General features: G+C 37.0%; 1 protein-coding gene across 1 annotated transcript in view; it reads left to right on the forward strand.

Moving 5' to 3' along the window:
- Positions 1-19,055, forward strand: part of GABRG3 (gamma-aminobutyric acid type A receptor subunit gamma3) — a 307,408-nt gene extending 288,353 nt beyond the window's left edge. Inside the window, exons 7-9 of the mRNA XM_071746540.1 lie at positions 2,969-3,121; positions 10,802-10,998; positions 15,251-19,055. Of these exons, the coding sequence (XP_071602641.1) occupies positions 2,969-3,121; positions 10,802-10,998; positions 15,251-15,529 (629 nt within the window). The 3' untranslated portion in view covers positions 15,530-19,055. The remainder of the gene's footprint in view (positions 1-2,968; positions 3,122-10,801; positions 10,999-15,250) is intronic.
- Positions 19,056-21,182: the final 2,127 nt, after the last annotated feature.

Raw genomic sequence — 21,182 nt, forward strand, 5'->3', positions numbered from 1 at the left:
GCTAACAAGCCAGCCAGCAGAGGAGCAAGCAGAGAAATTGTTCAAGTCCTCAAGGATGAATGCACCAAATTTAACTACAAAATGAAGAAGAACAACAAAAATACCCTTTAGTAGGTTAAGTTTATTATATTTAAGTAAAATAACCTCAGCACCCTCACAGAAGTAGCCCATTGTAGCTTTTACCATGGAATCAAGGGGTTTGATTGACTCCTTGGATTGCCTGAAAGTGTCTACGATGTCTTTGTCCACATCTGAATCAGTCATTCTTCTTTTTCAGTCACTGTAGAGAAATGGAAAAGTTTGGGGCATATTCACTTCCTGAAGTGAACCTCTAAAACAGATTAGACAAACAATATACTAAGAGTACAAATTTATCTTCATTAAGTACAGAACAGAGGCCACAGTGAACAGGTCATCTGTAGAACTGACCTTCTAGATCTCTAAAATCTGGTGAAATGAACACTGCCTGAAATATACTGAAACTGTGACTAAATGGGTGACAAAGTCTGTGTCATTTAATCTCTTCATCAGTTCCTGTCTGCTAAAGAGTTGAAAGGCTCCATAATTTTCTCCCACTTTCATTTTATCATGTTTATCTCAGTAGAAGACCTTGGAGGCAGTGACTCTGCCTTACTAGCCAGTATTTTTCTATGCAATATATAGCCTGAATCTCAATCACTGTCCTGGATATCACAGTGATACCATTCAGAGGAGCAGTGACTTGTGTGTGTACTTGAATTGTGTGTATCACATACAGTTGTGCATGAGGAGTCTGAAGATTGCTTTGCTTTTTTGCCATCCTCAAGCATTTTAGTCATAAACATGCAGTTCTAAATACAATAACTGAATAACAGAAATATAAAGGCTCAGCACGTATCCTATAGAGTCTGATTTCTTTTTTTTTTTTTTTTTTTTGGCTCATCTTTCTGCACTGACAGACAATGCTTGAAATATTACCATAATTTTCCTTCCATGGTTGTTGAGTAGTTCCTGCCATTAAAAAAACTGGCTTACAAAGCCTGAGTCCTCATTGTTATTTTTGTGAAACACTTCAGTCAGTGGTGCAAATCTTTCTTTGGTGAGAGAGAAGCAGATTAGGGAGCTCATGTAGTCTAAAAATAAGCCAATAGACAGTTACTCATCCATATCTGTTCCCTGGTGCCATTCCCTCCATGGAGCAAGGGCTGGAGATGAGTGGAATGAAAATAACCCTTAGGCTATGAACAGGCCATGAGGCTCACTGTGCCATGATGTACTGCAACACTTCCTACTCATAACAGCAGCAAGTTCTCACATTAAAGCTCTGTCCCATTATGACAAATGCAGAAGGCTTCTGAAATACCTGTCCAGCTTCTTGGGGTCACACTGGCCCCCACTCATGGTAATGCACATGGACATCTAACAAACATGATGAAAGCACCCACAGGCTTATCAACCTCTTTAAAAAACATCTACCTACAAAACGATGTACGTAACAGAAACTTTTCCTTTTAACTCCTTCTTCTAAGTTTCTCTGCCCAAATCCCTCCCTCAGATTTTTATTTAACTTTGACTTTGTACGTTATGGCAGTTCACTCATCTTATAGCAGTCTTATGAGATTCTTTGAGTGGAAATTCTTTTTACTGAATACATTTATTTTCTGTGTAATTTTGAGCTATAGTAAAAAAATCCAATGGATTAAATGGTTTTGTTCATATGCTCTCTGCTACTCAAAGATGCAGTTTCAATGTCCCTTAATAATGAACCCATTGTGCCTCTACCTGGGTGACTTGGATGTACATTCCTTTGGGGATTAATTCCTCTGTGCCACCATTTTCTTCAGTAGTTTGATAGGTTGCTGTAACAGGCCAGACTTAACTACCTGTTGCAAATGATGTCTTCTGCAAATGTGTTCTAGAAAGTCAAGTTGCAATATAATTTAGCATGTCAAATGCAAAGTAGTCAGACAAAAACCCAGAAAAGTTCTCAGCCATATAAACTCCTAGTCACATTTGAAATGGAAGAAAGATAGTTCACGCTAAGTACAGAAATTGGTCTCAGTTCAGTTTCATTACTCTTAAAAACTGTGACTGTCTGAGGGAGCTGTTAGTTAGGAGAGAGGCGACAAGGTCAGTGGCCTCTACTAATTAGAGAGAGAGGAATAGATTATAATCCCCCTTGGAGTCCTGAGGGTTAGCAGAAAAGATCCAGTACAGAAAATAATATCATGTGAGATAAGCTAGTTTTCTCACAGAATTCTTGAAATTATTAATCAGAGCAGAATACTTTATGAATCAGAGCAGAACTCCATATTCAGGCTTCTTGTATGAGAATTTACAGATACTACAAGTGGCCACAATTGCTTTGAAACAGGAATGCTGACAAAAAGAGACTCTTGATTTTTAATGATGAGTCCTTTAAAAGTATGCAGTCTGACCTCTTCTAGCAGCACTGAGGCTGTAGTGTCTACAAATGATTTCTTATGCAAAGGCATTCTCATGTGCATACTACACTTGCCATAAAGATCCCTTCTGCCTGATTCATGTCTCTAAATAAGATAAAAGACACTTGAACCTGAAATCATGGCAGGGCAGACACAGGTTGCAGAAGAAGGGATTTGATGTGTCTTGGTTACAGTATCTGCTGAGTGATAGTAGTTTCATGTCTGTGGTCATGGAGCCATCCAGAAATATCAAGTCTGGAAAGCCAAGATGCCTTTCAAAAATTTACTTGTCCAGAATGATTACTAAGAGCCTCTGCTTTTCCAAATAGGCCAACATTTACACAGAGGCCTGAAACTAAAGGAAATAAAAATTGAAAGGTTCATTTGAATTCTATTTCTTGTAATCATTGCTGCACAGATGCTCTCAAAACACTAAGAAATATCTCATATACAGTGTTTTTATGAAGCTTAAAAATTAGCAGCTCAATAAACAACCATTTGTATCTCAGCAGAATGTCAATTTATTTTCTTTTCTATTATTGCAGGTGATTATGTGGTCATGACTATATACTTCGACTTAAGCAGAAGAATGGGATATTTTACTATTCAAACATACATTCCCTGTATATTAACAGTTGTTCTTTCCTGGGTATCTTTTTGGATTAAAAAAGATGCCACACCAGCAAGAACAGCATTAGGTAAGTTGTTAGCAATTCCCTTTTCTGCTGTCTTTGCATGGTTTCTACTATATTATTATTTGAAGATGTCAACTTCCTTTCAAAGAGACCACTAACTATATACTTTGGATTATTGCTGCCACATTTTGCAGATCCAGATCTACTTGTTACCGAAGCATCTGGCTTTCTCCTTTTAACAGGATAATTAAAAGTAAACTACCTTGACCTTTGGGAATGACACTGACACCTATTTTACATAACATTCTAGAATTAATGTTGGTTGCCTTTTTCTCAGTATGATATTTTAGTGACATTTTTGAAGAATAAATTAACATCATTTCTGGCTTTCTTCCCTTCTGAAACTCTCTCCCACAGGGCATTATGTCTTCTACGTACAGAAAATTATGGGATATAATAATATAAACTCATGCAAAGGGTTTTAACTTGTGTGCTTAAAATTAATCACACTAGGAGTATCGATATTTTTCATCGATTATGGGGATTTATGCTGCTATAGATTTTCCAGCAGTTCATTTATATCAGGACCAGCATGTGTATTTTGGCATTGTGCTTTAGGATACACTTAGTATTGCTGCCCATTTATTCTCATGTATGTAGAAAAACCTGCAGATTTTGCCAGTATCAAAGTCATAGGGCTGTGTAAAAGCAAGTTACGGGTGTACATCAGAATGGAAATGAAAGCATTTTACTCCAAACTGTTTGCCAGGACTGCTAATACTCACTGATTCAGAAACCTTCTAGTCCAGGAAAAGAGAGAAGCTTATGTCAGTGCTAGCCTGCCTGTTTTCAGGAGCAAGAATTATCATATCCAGATAATAATTTCTTGATCCTGTGGGAGTTTAACTTGTTAAAAAGTCTCTCCAGGTAACCAGCTCAACATTCCAGATCATTTCTATTTGAAAGAACAAATCATTAAAAACTGACCTGCCTGATTTTTCAGACTGAAATCAGACAGGAAGCATTCATAGGAACAACTGAGTCCCTGGGGTTAAGAAGATGATACTGCTGCAAGGAAAGGCTGGAGGACAAGAGCTGTGGACAGGCTGCACCTCCCTGTGGGACACGTGAAGGCACCTGCAGTGAGCACCCTGTGCTTGGGTGCTGTTTAGTGCCAACAAAGCCTGTGTTCCATCCTGATGTAGGAGAGGCCATCTGTGCAAACCACCTCTGTCTCCCACTCCCCTAAGCAGCTGATCAAGAGTACTCAGAGCTCCTCATCCTTTTTCATTCAAGTAACTAGGCATTTACTAGAAATGGTGGTTACTTGTATGTGAATCCATTTCTGCCAGCTCTTTTTCAAATGCCCTGGAGAGCTGCTCTGCTTAATCTAAGGAGGAAGACACCTTGTGTGACTGCGGGAGCGGCAAAGAACATTCCACAACATGTGACAGCACAGCCTTTATACAGTTGTTCATATTTATTTGTCTCATTTCAGTCTGTTCCTCTCCATCACTAATAAATCTGAGCAGCCACCAATTTTGAGGGTGTCATTGTTTCTAGCTTAAAGGCCCTGAAGGGGAAAATAAAAATGTAAGTGTTAAAGAGATTTTGAAGCCCGGTCACTCTAAATGAGATTTTAGTTGGTAAATCTCTTGAACTTGTCTTTAAGTCTATTTCCACTTTATAAGTCCTTCACTCATACAAAAACCTTACAAATATTTTCTTCCCCAAACTTATAATACTTTAATAGCTTAGTAACTTTCAGCTGAATCATAGAAGGAATACATTACCAAAAATATCCTCTCAGTGTAACTCTCTCACTAACCTTTATTTAAGCAATGAAGCAGTATGCCAGCCATTCCTGCTATCAGTCCTTAGACAGGTTCCTAGGGGAAGATTCTATCACCTTTGATTCTTTGTGATTGGCAAGGGGCATCCATTGAAACCCAGAACATATCTCTCAGTGACATCGACAGCAGTATCAGTAGAAAGAAAAGTTCCAGAGAACCTGCAATAAGACAACTGCAAGCAGCCATGTTCATACATCACATGTATAAAACCTAATTTTGTCTGAGGCCAAAAAAAGACCATAACCTGATGGATATGCTCTGGGAGGTTGTAAAATTAACAAATGTAGCACTTCTGACTATTGTTAAGTCATGTGGCATCAAGTAGGTTCAGTTTTCTGAGGCTATTTTCCAAGCAAGGAGTATCCAGTCCTCACTCCCTTCATGCACCCACGTGCTTTTACACTGCGGCTCCACCAGCATGACAGACACTAAGATTTATAGTTATTCTGTGACCCCCTCCAGCTCCAGGACAGTGTGAAGATGATACATACGTGAAGAGAAAGCAGCTGTATGATTGCTTGTTTCTGGCTGTGCAGACTTGCCTCTGATGGCCAGAAAATTGAGCTATTGACTTTTGACTTCTCTGCTGAACTCCTTACTTCTTAAATTGAGTGACTCAGTGAAGATAAGGAAAGATTGACTATCCTTCATCTTTTTTAACTAGGAGTCTGAAGCACCATGTGTGTTCAGAGAGCCACACAGCATCCATTTTGGTTGTCCTTCATAATGCTTAAGAAGAAAGGGTGGAAAGGTGTCTAACAGTTTGCATTACTGATTTTCTGGAAGCAGTGTTCATACCCTCTCCCTGAGGGAAGTTCCCCATACCACACAGCTCTGTTTCCAATTAATTAGTCACAGAAGTAGGCTAGATCAGTAATCACAACAGTGTGACTCTCCTTGCTTCATTCTCTCAGGTAACAGGAACTTTAGACAAAAAAATGTATTCATGTACTGAGGCCATGAATTTGAAGTAAGAACATAAAAAATGAGATGTTCCAAGTCACTATCATGACTAATTTCTAAAACTCTGACGAAGAATATATATTACTGGGCTAAACTTTAATTTTTTAATAAACAAAGTCAGATGATGAGAAGATAATATATACAGGAGCCACGTCTTTTTGTGACAAGTCCTGTTGGTCCCAAACTGGTAATACCATGTTGACTCTTGGGATGCAGTAAGCAGTTCATAGTTTACTGAAGGTCTGCTGGGATAAGGCAACTTAAAAATCTGTCAGTGCAACAGCACACATTCACATTTGGATGGTGCCATACGGTTAAACTGTGAGTAATACAGCCAAAGGCAAACCACTGAAATCATCCTGCTAATTAGTTGAAACGAATTGTAGATTCAGTGCACCAAACCTGCCCCAAGTATAGCTACATTAATGTTGAGGGCTAGCAGCTGGGAAATATTTCACTGTCTGAAGTTAGTAATTTCATAAGTTATTGGCAACTGCTCACAGTTACATTAAGGACAAATTTTACCTCTCTCTGAATAACACTGAGTAATAAGCTATTTCTGAGCTGATAAAAATAAATGCAATCAGGGTATTTGCTTGTGAGGGAAAAAAACAAAACTATAAGTATCCTTTCAGCAGAACTATCCAGAGGTATCAAAGGTCTCTTCAAAAACTTGGCATGATGGTCCCTTTTTCACATACTTTTTGAGGGTCTGAGGCCCATAGTGGTAATCTAACTCACTCCAGGCCACTTGGAGAGTCTGTGGGAAACTGGAAATAGACTTTGAGTGTTAGATAAGAACTGTGTTTAGTGATCTGAAGTTATCCTGCTCTTCATTCACAGGTGAAAAAAAATGTCCCTTTGCTATTTTTTCTTGTCTCTAGTAATCAAAATGTTCCTATGTCCATGTTCAAAGCCAAGAGCAACCAGCAAGATTATGAAGAAAAGCTGCAATCTGGAAAAGAATAGGTTGTTTTCCTTGAAGATGAAGGGAATTAGAGTAAACTGTAGCTTTCATCCCAGTTTCCTCCTGCTGTTTCCAAAATGGGTGTAATGTGTAATAGGACGAGGCAGTTGCTACGGAGCAACTTCAAACTGCAGTTTAAAAAAATAGAGCAGGTACCAAGGCCATCAATGTGTTGGTGTAAAAGAAGCTACAGTTGTTGTTTATTAAAAAAATGTACGTTGCTCTCTTTGTCATTCCACCTTAAACTCACTTGAAAAACAAGCAATTGATCAAAACAGGTGCCAGACCAAAGTTGGTGGAATTAAGTTTATAAGCAACTGGTATCATGGGTGAAAGCAGAACGCTTTTCCTCTACTTAGAAAGTTAAGAAAAAATAAGCCAAATATTTTCTAACACAGAAGGTCCTGCTATTTTGCATACTGTTTTCCAGTAAGGAGCTTTCAAACTAATAATTTTAAATAACTGCTTAGGCCAATGATGTAAAGGTTAAAGTGTTCTCATGCATTATGTATCCCTACATCATTTGATCTCTCAGACAGTCCCGTTTGATTTATTAAGCAGTATATTTGCTCAGAGAATATAAATGTCACAAAACAGTATTTATACACAAACTTGTAAGCTCCCACTTACACCTGCCTACCTGGAAATGTTAAAGCTGGTTACTTCAAAGCTGTCCCTGGCTGATATTAAAATTCTGTTGAAAGAGACAGTTCAAGAGCACTGTGAATTTCAATAAAAAATACAAAGCTCTCTTTACCATAAGGGCTTCCCCAAAGTGAGAGACTTAACAGTTTCATCTGGCAAGGTTTATTGCATTTGAAACCACTCAACAAAATGAATTTGCTTAGCATGAGATAAAATGAGCTAAGGGCATAGAATCTAGATAGACTCTTTGAAAATTGCAGATACTGCATTTTCATCTGTGCCTATCTGTGTATTCTAACTGATAAATGTATAGGATTACAAAACTGTACCGTGTCATGCAATTGCTTTCTCTTTGCTCTGTGGAGGTACTCCCACAAGACTAATTTTAATATTTTAAAACCTGTGCCTCTGCATCAAATGTAAAACTGATACACAACATAGAGTTTTTATTATTTCAAAAGCTCCGTGTTTGTTTATAATGCAAGGTGGGTTCCAAGTTCAAGCTTCAGTTTAAATGAAGAATAATGCCTTTCTATGAGATTTTGTATCATAAAAATATTTTGCATAAAAGGTAGTAAAAATATATTTGTTTTACCTTTGGATGTTTCTGTCTGTGCTCAGCAATCTTGTCTCATGCCTTTGATGTAATTTGAAATGTGATGTGTAATCCAGAGACTATGATGGCTTGTGATAATGCTCCACTTTCCTTTCCCCAGGGTTTTGTATTCTGCTAGCAAAATGTGATTTGTTGTCAAAGAGAGTGAGTCTAGGAGTTATGAATATCTTAAAACCAAAATAAATTGTATACCATTGCTGTGTCTATAGATTTAGTTGAATCTACTTTGCTTCAATCAGCTAAATTATTCCAGAGCCACCCAAAACTCCCAGATTCTGTGTCAGTAAGGCATTTACATATTGATTTACAGGGCTGGTTTTCCTTAGTTCTCATCTGGAGTTTCTGGGTTTTCACAGTCTCAGGCATGATTTGGGCAGGCATTCCACTCTCAGGCATAAGACACAGATATAGGACTCAGGCTGAGTTGAGGACTCCTGTGCGTAAATACAGAGGGATCAATTTTTCTTTCAGTTCTCTGCCTTTCTATCTATAGTCACTTTGGTAGCTGATCATCTTTACAGATACTTGCATGATACTCCTTGTCAAAAATTATATAAATTTCTATGTACATTTCAGAAAAATTGTAGAAAATAGTGCATTGTCAATACAGCATTCAGAAAAAACAGTGCAGAACTTTGCAAGCTTCTTTCTGCTTTATTTTCTTTTTTTTTTTGCCTTTTAATAAAAAAAAAGTATCCTAAAGTAATCTGAAATCCTATTATAGGATTTGTGGGAAATGAAAACTTGCCTTTGTGTCCATACAAAAAGGATACTGCATACTGTGCTTGAAGAAGAGTACAGGTTTTGAGGAGTTTTTAAAGGTAGTAAAATAGCTGAGAACTAGTACACGCACATGTGGCTCTGAAAAAGACAGATTTGTGTTTAAATACTAAATGTGGATTAGAAGGTGTTAGCGAACTTAATTTCATATCACAGAGTATGTCATTTTCTGGATACAGTTCTTCTGAAGTTCGTGACTCCCAAGGTCTGAGTCGTGGTCATGTGGAAGTTTAATTAACCCATAGTAAGCAAGGGCCAAATCACACCTAGTGAGTCAATACCTTCTGCACATGGACATCTGCAACTGACTGCTGTGATGAATGGCTGAGGATGGGGTTTGTCTCTGGAGATTTTTCAAAGTATCATCTATCTACAATGCTGTTACTGAAGGGTCCAGAGAGCCACATCTGCTAAGGCTGGGATGGGGCACAGTTTACAGGGAACAGAAAATATTTCCCAATAGTTTTTAGATGTCCAAGGTACATATAAAGTCCACATTTCCCAATTCCTATAAACACTGCTTTCATCTTGGCTATTTTTTTTCTTTTGGCTAAGGAATACAAGTATCATTATTCACAAGAAGGTTAAGGTCCAGGCAATAATCTGCCTTCTGGCTCTTCGAAGGATATTCTAACAGTTTGAATGGGGAAAGTTATTCTTGCCAATTGCTATAGTTTCTATCAAATGCTACAAATCAGACATGGGAATTCCTTCATAAACAGGAAGCAGTCAAAAGTAATCCACAGATACATCTTTCTCTCCAGAATGCCATTTGTGGGAAGTAATTTTACAATAAGGCATAATTTCGGTCATTGCTATTTCAAGCATTCTGTGCCATTGCAAAATACTACTTCAACTATAAAAAGAAATATTACCTTATGATCTTCTTTTTTTTAGAGTAGATTCTCTCATGAGGCATATTTGAGTGAGAGCTTTATTTCTCTTCCCAAGACATTAAGGAGTTTTGTTTTGTTTGTGGTTTGGTGGGGGTTTTTTTGGTTTTTTGGTTTTTTTTTTTATTTCAGAAGGCTTTCAGTTCATAACAAATGATTAAAAGCATCAGTCCAAAGTGGGAATAAAAGACTTCTATTCCTCAAGAATGAAGAGAAATTATATGAATTACTAGAAGCCATATAAATGACACTCCATAGATTTCATTCTAAACTGTTTTTATTGTTTCAGGATATTTCACACTAAGCTATTCCCTTTATGATCATTATTACTGAACCAATCTAAAATGTAAGGCTTTGTGTGAATTAAAAAGCTTATTTCCATTAAGGTCACATCTGAAGTTCATATGAGAGTCTGTTTTCACTTACTCAGAAGGAAAATGGCAGTGAAGGACTTCCAAGAAATCAGCAGTGTGAAAACATCGTTTCAAAACTCATTGTCAGAATTTTACAGGAAAATTCCTTTTCTTTTTTTCCCCCACTTTTTCTCTTTTTTGAGCACAAGACCTTTCATCAGAGCAGCACTGCTGTGAAAAAGACTGTGTTTTCTTCACTGTTTTCTAGGTTACTTATTTTTTATTTCTACTTGTGTTATGGTTTTCGTTTCTTGTTTTTTTCTTTCTGCTTTACACTTTCCTTCAAAAATGCAATTTTCTTCTTGGCCCCTCACCCATCTTCAACCCTAGTGAGAGCAGAAAAAAAAGAAGAGATAAAGAAAAGCATACTGAGAGGCATGAAAAGGTCACTTTTGCAAATATGAATATAAATATCTCAGGAAATCTTTGTTTATAAAATATCACTGGCTGTGCTGATGTTGTTTTTTATTTCTTTTATTTTTTTAATATTACCAAATTAAATTAATAAATTGGGCACACTTTGGATTTCTGTTTTGTACGTTTGTTTCCAAAGACTCTTCTGCAACATGGAGAAATGACATTGCATGCAATTAAATCAAGTTTCTCCCTGCAGGCATCACCACAGTATTGACCATGACGACTTTGAGTACCATTGCAAGAAAGTCCTTACCCCGTGTCTCCTACGTCACTGCTATGGATTTGTTTGTGACTGTATGCTTCCTGTTTGTCTTTGCTGCTCTGATGGAGTATGCAACCCTCAACTACTACTCAAGTTGCAGAAAACCAAACTGTACGAAGAAGAAAAAGTCGGTAAGATGGGAGTATTTAATTTCTTTTCCAGAATTTATTTGGCTCAGAGAGCAGAGAGCTGTTCGATGACAGCCTATAAGCCCATGATGCAGCACTCCTTCAAGCTCTTCCCAGTTTGTGGTGTTATCTACCCTGAAAATGGGTGGAAAATAGTTACCCACAGTAACAATAAAAGCAGTTATGTGTCTGTTAAGTGAGGTCTTTCATTAGCAGCAGCTGCCTGCTGACCATGAAGCAGCAACCCTGCCTATATGTCTTTTGTTTTCCAGCTTACTGGGCTGGTACTCAGAGGACTCCCACTGAAACATTGCATAGCTTGTTACACAATTATAGGCACATCAATGTATATTCAAGTGCATCTGCTATTTCATGCCTTAGCAGGTCTAGAAATATTTATGAATTTTACAAATGGGATTTCCATGCCTCCACTGAGAACAGCTTTTGGTTTTAGCCCTACACACAAAGTTGGGTTTTTTTCCCTAAGTCCAAATCAGAGGAGTTAACTTAAGAAGGTTTTCTATATGGCTACTTTTTTGGTTGAGAAGATGCTTCTGGAAATAAACACACATGCACACACACAAAAAGCTGCTTATTTAGAATCAATTAAAATAGTCATGGGGGAAGAATTGCCTGGTGTATTTCATAATTGACTAAAGAATGAGAAGGGACTGTATAAAGGAGGAAAAAAATCTCTGTAAATATGGGGAAGGGGTAGTAGGTTGTACACTTAAGATCAGTGGAAAATCTCATGTGTTTGAGATCAATAGTTGAAAATGTTGGATGCTATTTTATGTAATAGAGGAAATAAGGACATTTGAAAATGGAAATACAAAGCCAAATAGTGAAATGAAGAAGGAAATTGAAGAGAGAAGGATAAATGCAAGTAGTAATAGGTCACGATTAAATGAAGAGCTGTAGAAAATGATTGAAAGAAGGAATAATGAAGGAAAAACTGAAACGAGTACAGAATTAGAGCCTAGTAAGACATAGACGTAGTCAATGAAAACACCATTAACACTCTAACAGCTTCTTGTAAAAATGCATTGCACACAAAAGGCAAGTGTTACCAAAAGAAATGTATGAGACAATAAAATGAACTTGCTAATGATCAAACAGAAATTACCTTCCTATAGAAACACTGAATGTAAAAGTAATGACTATCCTTGTGAGTAGGATGTACTTCTAGACGTGTGAGCAATGACGGGGGAAAGAGAGAGACATTGATGAGGTTTAAGGGACCACAAGAGTAAATGCTTGCTTTGGTATTGTGCCCTAAAAAAATAAATGTAATGGGTTAAATAATGACTTAAAGTAGATGAAAACTAGGTGTGTTGAGGTTTCATACAGTTTTAAAGTGTACAGATTATTATGCTGAAAATATAGAATATGCAGCATGAAGTGTTTTACAAACAAGTACATTTAAAGGTTTGGTTTAAGATATAAAATTGAAAGTTAGATACGTATGAAGCAATGAGTATGTTTTCTTCTGAATATTTTTTTATCTTTATTTAAGCTACCTGATGTCAGTTTTGGTCATGTGATGGTAAGTAAGCTTTTATTCAGTGAGAGCAATGGAGGCCTGGATATATGGTTGATATTTATTTGCAGTAATTCCTGATAAAGCTGTAATGCTATCTTATGCTTTACCCTGATTTCACTATAAATATTATTTTGCTTTTTTGTTGAAAGTCACTTTGATTTTTGCTGTGACAAAGAAACGTAGCTGACTCTTTCTATTAAAAACTTACCAAATTAGTTTGGATGGAGAAGTGTCAAGTGTCAATACAGTTTGTTATTAATATCTCAGAAATTTTATGTCTGCTTTTAACTGTGCTACAGTTTCTCATCACATTTAGCATTAAGCATGATTTTGTCATAAACTTATAGGGAATTTTAACTGGATTTCATAGAAAAAAAAATCAATTGTGCATATTTGTAAAGTCTCTAGCAAGCTTTCAGGTGATTTTTCAAATCATTCAGGCACACAAATTTAATACAGTTAGTTGTACTAGATCTACACATGGAATAAAATCTATTCCCTAGACAACTATTATGTACAGTGTAATGAAGTTGGAACAGCACAAAATTGTGTTTCTAGGAGGTATGAAAATGAAACCGGAATAAATACAATAATATTTATAAATATAAAACATTCAGAAGGCCAGTTATCAGCTAGTTGGATAGTCTATATCCCAGCTATCACATCCAAATAAGAGCAAGGACAGAACTAAACCATTGCTAAACCATCTGAACTGCCTTTTCCAAGGTACTTGAGAAGTACCTTGCCTTGCCAGATGCCTCAGGCAGTACTGGGCTGACACCCATTGTGTGTGCACCTCTCTTCTCCTAACCCCAGCTCCACAAACCTCAAAGGACACAGTGGGTAACATCCACCTTCACCTGGTGTCAGTCACTTCAGGACCCCTCCTATCTGACAGAAATGAAAACAATCAGATCAATCTCTTTGTTTTATTAGGGGATTTTTACTTTTTTTTAATTCTGTCTTGAGCAGATAGTTGGTACAAAAGAATTAAAAAATCCTTAAACCAAAAAGCACCCTGAACCCCAGGCTATTGATAGGTGAGGAAGTTTCCCTTGCCTTACCAGGCCACATAGTTCTTTTCACTTACCAAAACTGGAGAGATCTATAGTAGCCATTCTTTTTTTAACATAAGTTTTGAAGCCAGTAATAGAAAAATTAGATCCCCAAGTAGGAACTTTTCATAAAGGCCTGCAAGAGAGTAAAAACATGTGACACGGTGGTATAGCAGAATTCTATTTATACTTTTGTCATAGCTTTTTTTCTCTCCAGAGTGCTACATTTAAAAAAAAAAATTTACAAAAGATTTTTTGTAAAATAACTTTTCTCCATGTGGCAACACACTGTAAAACTCTGATATTGACCACCTGAAACTTTATAAATGACAGAGAAGATCATGAGGGCATCGTCTGTGTCATCTAATCTTAAAGTTAAAGTCATTCATATCAAAGAAATTTGCAATAATCCACTTCTAAATTAAAATTTGTTTACAGCCCACAGCAGAGGGCACCTGAGAGATTTTATCCATATACTTATGGATAAGTGATTGGCCAGATACCATAGGGTAGTTGTTCAGATGTAGTTACCTATGTTACCTATGGGGATGCCAACATCTAAGCAGAGGGATGCCACACCAAGGTCTTAGCTCAGGGACCACTATTTATAATAAGATGGGTAACAATATCATTTGGGTTGACACAAAGCTGATAGAAAGACAAAAATTACCCCTGAGGCACATCAGTCTTAGAACTGTTCTGCTTCACATAGACAATGGAAGCTTTCAGATATGCCTCAATACTTTCAACAGGAAATGTTGTGTATTTTACATAACAAATGTGGAAGCAGGAATCCAAAGCACCCTTCAGAATGCCAGCAGGCATGATGCAGAGGCATGCCTGGCTTGGTAGTAGAGGCCCAGCAGCCTCCTGAAGGCAAAGGTAATGCTCAGAGCAGTCACAGGGAGAGGTAGGGTCCCCAGGGTGCTGACAACTCTGCTGGAAGGGCTGGAGTCTGCTTTGTCAGGGTGGTGAGAAAGCAGCTTCCAAGAGAAGGAAGCAGCATGACAGAAAATCTGACAAAGTGTAAATAGGGAGTGCATTGAAAAAGGAGAGGTCTGTAGGCACGAGTGGTACTGTGAGGATGTGTGACATCAAAGTGTCCTATTTCTGAGCCTGGTTAGTGTGATAAGTATTAAGAGGACATGTCTAGGAATGGGGGTTTGAAATCCTCACTATTGTTACTATTGCTGATTATATCTGTTTTTATAAACCATGGTATTGTTAAGAGGCAGTGAATGCAGCTATACTAAGTGGAAATTGTTCTGTACTGAAATGGGGAAGGGGAACATATTTTTTTTTTCAGAATCCATTCTTAAGCATAGTAGCTGCAAGTGTTTAAAGGAACTTGCAAATAATATTCTGACTGGTAAGTGAACTCCCAAGTGTGGCCAAATGAATATTAGGAAATATATACCTGAGTTACCCAAGGGGGAAATACACTTAGAATTATTTAAATTGCCGTTCTACAATCAATGGAAATTGATCTGAAAAGGCATCTTTTGAAGAAAACACAGATATTATCTAAGCCTTGAATTCCTATAGTATTGACCTCATATTCTCAGCTCCCAGTTACTTTATTTCCCACGATTATTAATTCTGGTCTTCATCATCCATGGAAACTTATCAGATTGTTGGTTTCTTTTTCTCTCCTCAGAATTATTCTGTACTTGACATGAGACCACCAGCTACAGTCATCACATTGAACAATGCCATGTATTGGCAAGAATTTGAAGATGCATGTGTCTATGAATGCCTGGATGGGAAAGACTGCCAGAGCTTTTTCTGTTGTTATGAAGAGTGTAAATCAGGCTCATGGAGGAGAGGACGGATTCACATAGACATCTTAGAACTGGACTCTTACTCCAGGGTCTTTTTTCCTACGTCCTTCCTTCTGTTTAACCTGGTCTACTGGGTTGGATACCTCTATCTTTAAATATTGCCTGTAGCAGTAAGGACTGCTTCACACTGCAGAGGGATGGTGAAATTGCAGAAAAAAAAATGAAGGACATAGTCAGTTTTGTCTCAAATTATAAAGGTCACATTAACCTTCACCATCACAGAGCCTGATGAAGAATTTTAATATGTAATTACCTGAAAAAGAAAAATGTGGAAGAATTCTCTCCTCACTGCTATTCATTTTAAGGAAAAAAGATTCTTACAAAATTCAGCTGAATTTGTAGTGTAAGCGATGTTTATGAATAATTATTGTATATTAGAATCTTTACTATTCTCCCTTGATATAGAAGCTATTCACGATTCAGGCAAAGTTTAAATATGCCATTTTTATTCTTCATTCCCATACTTTCTTCAAAATGCTGCCATATCCCTGAGGCTCAGAGGAATGTACACTGGCACTGGCAAATAAGCCAAAGTTGATGAAATCACATCTTTGTATTTAAACTTGCTTGAGCTACGTCCCATAGGTTTGGGAAAGTATTTCATTGGTAATCTGCTTTATACAGAGAAACCACCCAAAGACAGTAAGAAATGTCTCTGGTGGGACCAAAACATGGAAATTACTTTCTACAAAGGTCTGGGATTCATGGAATTAGCCACTTACCTACACATATTGGTTTTAACTTTAGGTGAAAACTCAGAGTTACAAGAAAGCTAATATTTTGGTATAAATAGAAAGACTTGCCTATCTTTGAGGAAACTGTGAGCATAACGTCTACAGTTTTTCAAGCTTTTAAGTGTCTTTTTTATGACTGGTTAAGCACAGGATGGCCACTGATTTCTAAAGTACTCTACCTGAAGCAGGACAAGATTCCTGCTTGTTTGTGTCCTGGTAGCAGCTCATAGTCAACAGTCCATGAGTACACACTACATAATAGCACTCAGCATATGTGACTTTCTCCAGATTGCAATTTACTAAAAAGTGCTCTCATGCATTCTTATTTTCTCTCTTGATAAATATTGGTAAACACTGATAAAATTGATAAACAAATGACATTCTCTGTCCCTTACATAAAGTTAAAAATTGCAGTCTTTATTCCTGGCAGTTGTTCCCTGTGTCTGAGCCAAAAAACAAAACCTTTTGCCTTGAATAGTACATTATGGGAACTCGATTGTCACACTTGGATTAAATATGGAATAGCTGTCACATATAGAAAAGAAATTGTTTTGATTTTTTGTCTAAACTGCCAACTACATTTTACCCTATAAAGCTATTCTGTATTTTTCAAGTTTTGACCATTAAATTCTTAAACTAATTCTTAAATTAAATTCTTAAACCTGTGTTTTTAAAAAACTAGTTTTACAGTGTTAAACTAGATTATGTTTTTTACAGAATCTCTCAGTAATTGTTACAAAGCAAACAAAGCAGATGAAAATGGTACAAATTTTTTAAGTTAAAACACCTTAACAAAAAACTCTACTATTTTTCTCTTGTGAGGGACCTGATGATTTTTCTTTCTTACCTTAAGAAAATGTGCATCTCTTCCAAACAGTATTTGATAAAAAATAAATAATAGACATGATTGAAGAGCAATTCCTTTTCTCCTCATAAGGAAAATCCTACAAACAAGTGAAAACTAATGCAATGGTAATTCTACAGGAACAAAAAAGCTGTCATGTTCTTGAAACATCACTGTCTGTCATTGCTGTTTCTCTGTGAGTTTTTATTTGAAAAAAAAAAGTATTAACAAGAATGTTAACTTTATTTATTCAAAATACGTTCTTCTGTTTTTCACTTGTCCAAAATATTAGAGGCAGAGAGCTAGGTTTAGATGGGAGAAGGGAATCACTTCTCCAAGGACTGAACAAAATTCAAATTAGAATCACAGAGAAGAAACATTCTGGGGCAAGATCTAAACATTATTTTTTAACAAAATCTGCCTAATTTGACATTTTCAAAACCAATGGCGACCTGATTTTAAAATACATGCTGACGTTTTGCTAACTCTCAGTAGCAAATTGCTCCCTATAACATATCACTCTTTAAATATTTGTGTCCTGCACTTTGAAGTATGGATTTTATTTAAATATTAGAGTTATATCTTCATCAGTGCAAGAAGGTGATTGAATTCAATTGAATATCCTGATCTGTAATTATGAATTAATGTACTTTAGCAGCCACCTTCAGCCATATTTTGAGCCTAAATAATAGAAAGAGTTACACTAGTAGGGGCCTGATCCTGCAAACCCTCTGCACAATCAATTGATTTTGGTGAGAGTATTGAGGCAAATGAGGCACAAGAAGGTGCTTTCCACCATTAAATCCTGAACAGGTAAAGTGAGGTTTGTGTATCAGTTACATACCTGAATGAATGACCTGGGAGTAAGTGAGGAAGTTGAATGTTCCCATTTCTGGCCATGAGCATAGGATTTTCTTATACTTTTGCTCATGTCTACCCATTGCAGCTAAAAGTACAGAATCCCATCAGATTCTTTCTTGGAAGAATGATTCTGCCAAGTCAATTCATATTGCCTCTGTCTTCTGAGTGCTTTCATGAACAGAAGTTGGAAGCATATAATTCCACTTTTTTCCATATTTCTAACCAAGAAAGGATCTGTAGCCACTACTGGCTGCTCCTCTTAGACTGACAGGACATATTCTACATTGCAACATATTCTAGTCTGGGGTTACATGCAAAAAGTGGATTTGTATGTAAGGTGTATGTAAAGCCAGCAGCTTCCAAAATCCATTCCTCTGTTTATTCCTAGTAGCTTGGTTTAGTTTCTCTCAGCTTCATTGTTCTGTGCTTCAGCAACCCCTGAAAAACTGAAGAGATCAGGGAAGATAAGCTTTCCAGGCTCTGCATAATTCAAAATGCAATTATTCTAGACACCTAAATAGTGTGGTTTATGGCTGTGCATGATATCGTTCTGCTTTATCTAGTTGTAAGAATATCCTCATTAATCTCCATACGTTCTTTTGCTTCTTTCACAAATTGAAAACAAAATAACACCTCTGTGCACTGTCCCATGAGAAATGTTTCAGCCACCTCTTAGGATTTTAGAACATTTTCATACCAGATATCTTCATATTCAGTACTTGAATTTATACTTCTTTTTATGCTTCCAAGAAAAAGAAGGAAATGGAAGGCATTTTTTTTTTTTTTATTGTCATGTAGCTCTTATCTGTCCCACTCCTCTTATTCCATTCTTCCCACCACCCACCCACAGCTAATTCCAGTCATCCACCCATCAGTTTGCACATTCATCAGCTGGAACAGCAGTGACACATGAGCCTTTAGCTGGTAGGAAATTATATTTCTGGAACTGGAGGTATATTTCCCAATTACTCAGGTAGCCATCTATTTGCATCTCAGAGTCTAAGACCTCATGTTTCTGCTTGAACTTATCACAACTCATCTTACTCGGTCATTTCATGAGGGGCCTGCAAGATAGCTGGGGTAGGACATTTTACACAGGTGTGTAGTCAGAGGACAAGGGAAAATGGTTTAAAACTTGAAGAAGGGAGTTTTAGATTAAATATCAGGAGCAAATTCTTTACTCTGAGGGCTGAGACACTGGAACAGGTTTCCCATGGAAGTGTTCAAGGCCAGGTTGGATGGGGCCTTGAGCAACCTGGTCTGGTGGGAGGTGTCCCTGCCCATGGCAGGGGGATTGGAATGAGATTTTCAATAAGGTGCCTTCCAACCAAAGCCATTTTATCATTCTATGATAGGAAGGATGTTTTCCTCATTTTTACACCACATTTCACCATTCATCTACAAAAATTATCCTACGCTGCCCATGTTTGAAGCAACCAGGTGCAAAGCAGCTCTGGAAAGACCATGGTTACTGTACTGCTGATTTTGTGGGAAGGGAAACTATTTTACGATGGATATCTTTAGCCTCACAATCTGAAGTGTTGGTGTTACCTTTGAAGCTGTAAAACAAAGCTCCCACTGCATTTTGTAAAGATTGTCCATAACAGACTGTACTTTTCCCATTGGCTGCTCTTTCTATGATTCTTTCTTTTTTCTGGGATTCTGTGATTCTCAGCTTCCATAAAACACTAAGAAAAGGCAAGTGATATCCCATAATCTTAGCTACCCACACAATTAGATTATTCTTTTCAAAGTATATTCTTCTTCCTGATTACAATGAAACATTTGTGTCTCTTAAATTAGTGCCTTTAGCATTTTTTTGATATAGAAAGATATTCCTGGCCTGAGAGTTAGAAAGAGGGACAATAACTTTGCTGGAATTCTTCCTGAGCACCTCAGCATGTGACCAATGTTGTAGATGTCTTCAAGCTACACATTAAGCATTTGTCTGATTTGTTTGTTTGTTTGTTTTGTTTTCTTTTGTTTTGTTTTTTTAAATAGTCCAAAGTTTTATTAATTCCTAAGTAGCAAGAAAACTGCAGTGGGATTTCAACAGTTTAACAAAATCCTTCCTTCTTCATTCTGCCAAGAGATGTGGAACATAAACTTAAGGCTGATGTTTGCTTCATCAGTCACTTTCCAGAAGACTGAGACTGCAGAAAAACTATGAATCAGGACAAACTCCTTTAGAGCATTTTTAATTTTTTTCTTCTGAGTTAATTTCAGATCCTGCCTCCTTCATCTATCTTCCACATATACAGCTGGGAAACAAAATACATACTTACACTTACATACTGAAAACTTACATTGAAATTTACATACTGGGGAAAAAAACACACTGTCATTAGTCTTATACTACATTTATACTCCTACAAGCTTCTTATGAGTCAGCACATTCTGTTCTTGAAGGGTTCTAGTATATATGTGAAAAATGGAGGCCTTCCTTCAAGACTCAGTGGCCTTAGTAGTTTTGCCTTTTCCCCTGAAATCCATGGTTTGTGTTGACAACAAACTGAGAATCTGTTTTCCTTATAGTTTAGGTACCTGTTTTAGATAATAAAACCAAGACTGTGTTCTCTAAAGTGAAGTGATGTTTTAATAGAAAAAAATAATCTCTGCTTGAACTGCATTGCTTTGACAAGTTAAAAAGTAAATTTTTGTACACCTTCTGGTGGATTACTCAAAGAGATATGCTAACCTGTAACCCTGTCTAAAACTAAAGTTAGTTAGGGATAGCTATTGTTCTAATATTCTTATTTCTCTAACAGCTTCTTCTTTAAATGACTTTGGATTGTGACTGACTTTGAGCACTTGGTTATTGTCCAAAAATATTCCTCAACAAAAATATCCAATTTCTGTGATGATGTATTCCTTTCTACAAACTTTATTTTCATTATTTTTCTCTTTTGTTGTGGGTCCTCAAATCAGTGTCTACATGCATCTGGAGTCCTCAAGGGTTTTCCTAGGATACATGTGAAATTAGACAATAAAATTCATCATGAAGTTCGGTGCCTCAGAGCCGGACACTTGAGAATTCTCTATTTTCTATCATAACATGCATTTTGATCTTTCAATCATTTGCTAGTTACAAAAAGCTACACAGCAAGAGACATGGTGGTGTTTATTCATATGTCTGGGGGTAGGCTCTTCTCAAGAACTGAACCAGGCAAACTGATATAGTCAGCTCTTTCCCACATATTCTTTTGTCCTAGTAATGAAAGGCACCAGCCAGAGGAGCCAGGGCAGCCTGTTTGGTGTCATGGAAGCATTCATGTAACTCAGCTTTATTTGGAGGGCTAAACCAGGTTG

This window comes from Heliangelus exortis, chromosome 1 (genome assembly GCF_036169615.1).
Source record: "Heliangelus exortis chromosome 1, bHelExo1.hap1, whole genome shotgun sequence".
Taxonomy (NCBI): domain Eukaryota; kingdom Metazoa; phylum Chordata; class Aves; order Apodiformes; family Trochilidae; genus Heliangelus; species Heliangelus exortis.